This window comes from Ziziphus jujuba, chromosome 1 (assembly GCF_031755915.1).
Source record: "Ziziphus jujuba cultivar Dongzao chromosome 1, ASM3175591v1".
NCBI lineage: Eukaryota > Viridiplantae > Streptophyta > Magnoliopsida > Rosales > Rhamnaceae > Ziziphus > Ziziphus jujuba.
This window is the reverse complement of record NC_083379.1, coordinates 3,999,487-4,005,779: the sequence shown is the minus strand read 5'-3', so window position 1 is coordinate 4,005,779 and position 6,293 is coordinate 3,999,487. Positions and strand designations below refer to the sequence as shown.

At 40.0% G+C, this 6,293-nt stretch overlaps 1 protein-coding gene across 1 annotated transcript; it reads right to left on the bottom strand.

Annotated features, from left to right (window-relative positions):
- Positions 1-977: 977 nt before the first annotated feature.
- On the bottom strand, positions 978-4,869 carry LOC107412010 (receptor-like protein kinase HSL1). Its single transcript, XM_016019705.4, has 2 exons — positions 1,974-4,869; positions 978-1,756 (listed from the first exon to the last, which is right to left on the bottom strand). The coding sequence occupies exons 1-2, from the start codon at positions 4,564-4,566 to the stop codon at positions 1,365-1,367; spliced, it is 2,985 nt and encodes a 994-aa protein (XP_015875191.1). The 5' UTR covers positions 4,567-4,869; the 3' UTR covers positions 978-1,364.
- Positions 4,870-6,293: the final 1,424 nt, after the last annotated feature.

The window sequence follows — 6,293 nt, the reverse complement described above, 5'->3', positions numbered from 1 at the left end:
AAAAGATAGGGCTGAAGCTGGGAAAAGTCAACCGTAGCAAATACAAATATGTAATTAATGTGAGAGTAAGATTTTAAAATTTGAAAGCAAGGTCCATAAAGAGAGTGTGTTATGGTTATGGAGGGACCCAACAACCAGAGAAGTGCACTAATTGTCAGCAATAAGTAAGGCAGAGAAACAGAGTCTCCGGCCGAATGCCCTTCTGACTGCACCTACCTATATCTTCCCCTTATGCCATTAATATTGATATATATATATATATATATGTATGTGGAGCTCAATATGAATATGCTGATTTAAATGCCTTTTTAACAGCCTCAAGAGAAGTGACAAACTTCAAATCAACTCAAATCTGTGGGACAAGCGCCAAATAAGGCTACCAGATAATCCTCTCTGTGCACCATGCTAACCTATACCTATTCTTTGTAAAAGTCTTATTCTTCTTCTTATTTAAGTTGTGGATTGCAGTGAAATATCTAGTGAAACCAGTATTCTCTTTTTTATCATTTCGTTACTGCAACCAAAACTGCAAAGCTCAAAAGCAAAGGACCAGTACTCTCCTAATTATCACTATTAGGCATAGTCATTTCCCCAAAATGCTGTACAATATCCAGGCAAGGTCTCCATTAAGTGCAGTGAATTAACGGAAGGCCAGAGACAGAGAGAGATAACAATTCGCATATCAATCTCACATAAATGGAAAATGGTCCCATGGAGGACCACCGTACCAAACTTTCTACAATAACATATAATGTAGTTGTCAGTTGTTCACGAAACCCTTGTGGATTTTATGGTAAACAGGAGCTGAAAGGCCCTAAATCAATTTGCCTCGCTCTCACAACCAGTGGCTTTATGTCCAAAGCATTTAACCCGAAAGCATCCATCCATAACAGCAATATGTACTCGGATTGTGAGGAGGTTTTCCCATTCTGGGGATAGTTATTATGTATCATCAAAGCATAGAATTTACTACTATCTGTTGGCTCATAAATACCACAATTCCAATTTCTCACTAGTTTACCGCAGTGTCACAATCACTTTAACAGTGTGTAAATCACTCCATGTTTCCAACAACACAACAGTGTTAATGCAGGGCAGCTACTCAATACTTGAATAGAGGAAAACTTTTATGGTTAATTTACAGTGTGGAATATCAACCCTTTTTCTTTATCTTCTCCCCCACTTTAACAGCAAACCAGAAGTGAGTTGAGAATAACAATATTTGGGAATTATAGCTTAAGAACCTAAAAATCAAGTTTAAAAAAAAAACAAAAAAACAAAAAAACAAAAACAAAAACAAAAACTTTGTAACTTTCCTCCAGGTCCATTTTTTTTACTTTTGGCAGCGGACTTGAATGAAATCCTCAAGCTACACTTCCCTGATCTGAAGCGTCTTCATAGTAATAGGGTGACAATTTGCCATCTTTTGAAGCAATCCTTGGGTGAATCTCTGTGCCCACTTCTTGCAACATTTTCACCACCCTTCTCATGGATGGGCGGTTGATTGGTAGAGGGCTGGTGCAGAGAAGACCTACATTGAGGACCTTGCATATCTCTTCCTTGTGACAAGGATCCAGTTTAGAGTCAACCACATGGTCCACTCCTTTCTGATCCAAAGTGGTACACACCCACTTCACCAAGTCCTTTTCTCCAAACTCTGGATCAATTGGAAGTCTTCCAGTTACCAACTCAAGGATCACCACACCAAAACTGTATATGTCACTCTTCTCGTTAACTCTAAGCGTGTATGCATATTCTGCAACAGGTATAGCAAAATTGAAATGTTTCAGAACCAACTCAAAAGACTAAATTCTTGCCATTAAAATCAATCTAAGAATTCCCAATAAATATTCTACAAGTTATATACCATAGCAAAATACATAATAGGATTCCCAAACAGATTTTTATACTAAGAATGTTGAACCAAAAAAAAAAAAAAGTCAAGTGTATTACTAAGAAGTTAAGTCACTAACCTGGGGCAATGTAACCACAAGAGCCTGCAATGGCAGACATCGACTTAGGCCCCTTTCCAGCTGCATCGACCACCTTAGCAACACCAAAATCCGCCACTCGAGCTCCGAAATCCCCATCCAACAAGATATTGTTTGATTTCACATCTCTATGGACAATTGGAGGAACACAATCATGGTGCAGATAAGAGAGCCCCTCTGCTGCATCTAAGGCAATCTTATACCTTGTTGGCCAGTCCAACAAGCCCCCTTTACTGCTATGAAGCAAATTACCCAGACTTCCATTGGGCATGTATTCATAAACCAAGAGCTTGCAGTCCCTAGTAGTGCAACAGCACCATAGCTTCACAATGTTTTTGTGTCTGATCTTCCCCAAAGTATCAACCTCAGCTTCGAAACCATCGTCCTCAACAACACGACCCTTTTCAACATCTCCACTATCAAGCTCCTTTTTTATTCCTCCCCAGAGTTTTTTCACGGCTACAGCCTCCCCATTGCTTAGCACAACCTTGTAGACTTTCCCGGAAGCTCCACTGCCAATCACATTATCTTCATCAAGACAATCCAGAATCTCGTATTCACTGAAACCCAGTTTGTGGAACGACATCAAAGTCCATTTGGACTTGTCTATAGCTCTCTTCGCCTTCTTGAAATTCCTGTACTTCAAGTAAAACCAAACGACGCCCACAGTGAAAACTAAGCCAGCGAGTATGAAAATGCATCGAAGAAGCCATATGTAGCCCTGGCTTTTAGCTTCAGCTCTGTTATCACACAAACCTTCCAAACTTCCACAAAGGCCTCGATTGCCCAGGAAGCTATTCTTATACATTTCCTTAGCGAAGAGAGGAGGAAGATCACCCGAAAGATGGTTGTCAGACAAATTGAGAAGATTGAGCTTCAGATTTTGCAACCCAAATGGGACTTTTCCAGAAAACCTATTCCCTGAAAGATCAAGATAATTAAGAACAGACAATTTACCAATTTCATCTGGGATCTTCCCTGAAATGTCGTTATTTGCCAGATTGAGCTCGTTGAGCTTCTTCCAAGATTCAACCCCACTTGGTAGCTCACCAGAGAGCTCATTATTGTGAAGATCCAGAGTATCCAGCTGTCGGAGATTCACAATACTCTGTGGCAAAGATCCACTAAGCCTGTTGTTACTGCCCGAGAGTTCAACGAGACTTTCGACCCACCCGATCTCCTCCGGTATGGCACCCGTGAAGTTGTTCTTTGTGATCATCAAAAGCGAGAGATTTGCTGCTCCGGCGATGGTCTTCGCTATTTGCCCAGAGAAGTAGTTCTCTGCGAGCTCAAGCAAATACACATGAGGGAGTCCCCATAGACCCGCCGGAACTTCGCCTGACAACTTGTTGTGACCCAGCCGTACTCTGGTCAAACTGTTACACTCTCCCAGACTCGCCGGAATTTCGCCGGTGAAAGAGTTGTATATCATAAGAAGCTCCTCTAAGGCTCCCTTCTCGCACAGGGTCGCCGGAATCCCACCGGAAAACAAGTTGTTTGAGACGTCGACCCACTGTAACGGAGAATTTTTGCCGAGATTTCTGGGCAAATCGCCCGAAAGTCTATTCCCGAACAGCCTGAGCTCGTACAGACCGGGCGAGTTCGCTATGCTGGCCGGCAAGCTCCCTTCGAACCGGTTCTCGTAGAGGTTGAGGCTCTCGAGCTGCAAAGAACACAGCTCTTCCGGAATCGTCCCGCTCAACTGGTTCATCGACACATCGAGCAGACGCAATGCGGTCAGGTTCGACATTCCTCTAGGCAATTCGCCGGACAACGAATTGTTATACAGCTCAATTTGCACAACGCTGCTCAACTCAACGAGCGAGCTCGGGATCGGACCGTGCAAATTGTTAATAGCCAAGTCCAAATCTTTCAGACTCTTGAGTCGACCCAGCGAGTCAGGAATCTCACCCACCAAGTTACAGTCCGTCAACCACAACACCTCTAGACCCGTTAAATTACCCAGCTCCGGCGGTATCTTTCCCGGCGTGAAGGGGTTGTAAGAAAGGTTAAGCATTTTGAGGGTACTAATGTTTCCAAGAAATGGAGGTATCGCACCGTCTAAGAGATTGTAAACAAGGGAAAGAACCTCGAGCTTCTGAAACCGACCAAAAGTCTGCGGTATATCGCCGGAGAAATTGTTACCGGTCAAATCCAAATACCGGAGCTCGGAGAGGTCTGCAAAGGTGGGAGGCAGAGCACCGGTGAGAAGATTCTGAGCGAGGTCGAGGTGTTGAAGATTTTTACAAATGGAGATGTCGGAAGGGAGAGTGGAGTTGATTGAGTTGTTGTAGAGGGAGATAAAAGTGATGTTTGGGAGGTTACAGAGGAGGGAAGGGAAAGTTCCAGCGATGTTGGTGTTGGAGAGGTCGACGGAGTAGACAGAGAGAGAGGAATCGCAGGAAATGCCAAACCAAGAACAGGGGTTTTCATGGCGGTCGTTCCAGTTGGAAAGAGCAGAGCCAGGGTCGTCTAAAGAATGCTTGACACTGAGAAGGTAAAGACCTTCCTGGTTCAGACCCAGAGTTGGAGATGGAGAGAGGAAGAAGAGGAAGAAGAAGAGAAAGCGAAGCATTATGTGTGAGTGTGTGTGCCTTTTTTTTTTTCCTTTGTTTTTTTTTTTGTGGCTTCTTCTTCTTCTACTTCCAGAGAAGGAGAAGATTAATGCCAGTGAAAGCTGAAGAGGGGGGTGAGCATTTGGCTTCAAATATATTATATGTGAATCTCAGAGAGTGAGAGACAGAAAGAAGAAGCTGTATTTGAGTGTAATTTTGCGTGTGTGAGAGAGAAGAAGTAATGTTTTCATGCTGTCTTCTTCTTTTATTTATTTATTTATTTTTTATTTTTTTATTTTTTTGTTTTTTTCTTCTTTTTCGTTTGGAGGGAGAGAACTTATTTTGAGTGTAACCTGTGTGTGTGTGGGTGTGGCTGTGTGGGTGTGTGCAAGAGTATGACTACTAGGAGGTTCACTTTTCCTTTTTTTTTTTTTTTTTTTTTTTTTTTGGGTGAAATCTTGGTTTGGAACTGACTAGAAGGAAAAGCTATTTTTAGAAAGGTTGGGGAAATTGTTCTGATCCTCTGTTTTATACCATGAGCTAGTGTGGGGAAATTAAAAACTACGACTAATGGTTTGTGTAATTGTGTGTATAATGATTCATAAAAATAAAAATAAAAAAATTGTGTGTGTAATTTGTTTAATCTTTTTTTCACCCCAAAGTTCAAAGACGCTGTAATTAGGGACATGAATTATATATTTTCATGCTTTTTTTTTAAGTTTTCTAGTGCAAAATAATGGAAGGAATAGAATGTGACTAAGATGCACTATTATTTCAGCAAAGAATTCACTAAAACCTCATAGTCTACTGAAAAAAATTGTCAACATGCTGGTTTTTGTTGGGCTAATCTTGATCCTATTGTTTATTTTGTATTATCTACACATGGCAAAATATTAGAATTACCAAATTAATGAGGTAAAAAACCTAAGTGGTTGATCACAAAATAGTTCATATTAGTTGTTCGATCCCTTATATGCAATATCTCATTATCTCTCTAATCTAATCAAAATATATGTAAAAGTAAAAAATGGGTGGGACATTTAAGTAGATATGTAATGGGACAAATATTTTGGAATTCATCATATAATACGATAAATCAAATTCAATACGTGATATTATAATAGAAATACTTGATAATTATAGAGATATTGCCGTAATGTTTATAAGAATCTCATAATATTTCAATTAAAACATCTAATGGAATACATAAATGCGACAAGTAGAATAAGAGATGCTTTTTTGGACTATATTTAACTAAAATCTCATTTATAATGACAATGAATTAAAATGTTTAATTTTGGATAAATTTTTATCCCTCAAACTTGTCCTATAGAAAAGGATAATTTACAGTAAAAGCATTGCATTGCATCCTTTTTAGGCATTCCCCTCCCCCGCCACCCCCCCCTTTCCTTTGCTTGGAATTGTTCTATGGAGCTCATAGTAGTAAATGCGACACAGAGGGGTTGCTTTCTAACTTCATCAAGCTAAATTTCTTTCAGTCAAGCAATTCATCAACTGCCTTCTTGCTTTATTCAACCATAACCCTTTCTTTTCATCTTTCATATAAATAGCTTCGTTAATTGGGTTACTCATAAAATTGCATGACAAGCATATTTCTTTTGCATATAAATACGCAAGAAAATGAAATGAATCATTTAAAGTGATCATAATCCTAATCTTACATGCATAACTGAAAACTGTTTTATACATTTTTATTAGCCTTTGAATATTCAATGCCCCCAAAGTG

Excerpts from the sequence above, each read along its gene's own strand:
- LOC107412010 (XM_016019705.4), bottom strand. The coding sequence starts at position 4,566 with ATGCTTCGCTTTCTCTTCTTCTTCCTCTTCTTCCTCTCTCCATCTCCA. Across the intron at positions 1,757-1,973 it reads TTGTGGTTACATTGCCCCAG|AATATGCATACACGCTTAGA; the intron begins GTTAGTGACTTA and ends TACCTGTTGCAG.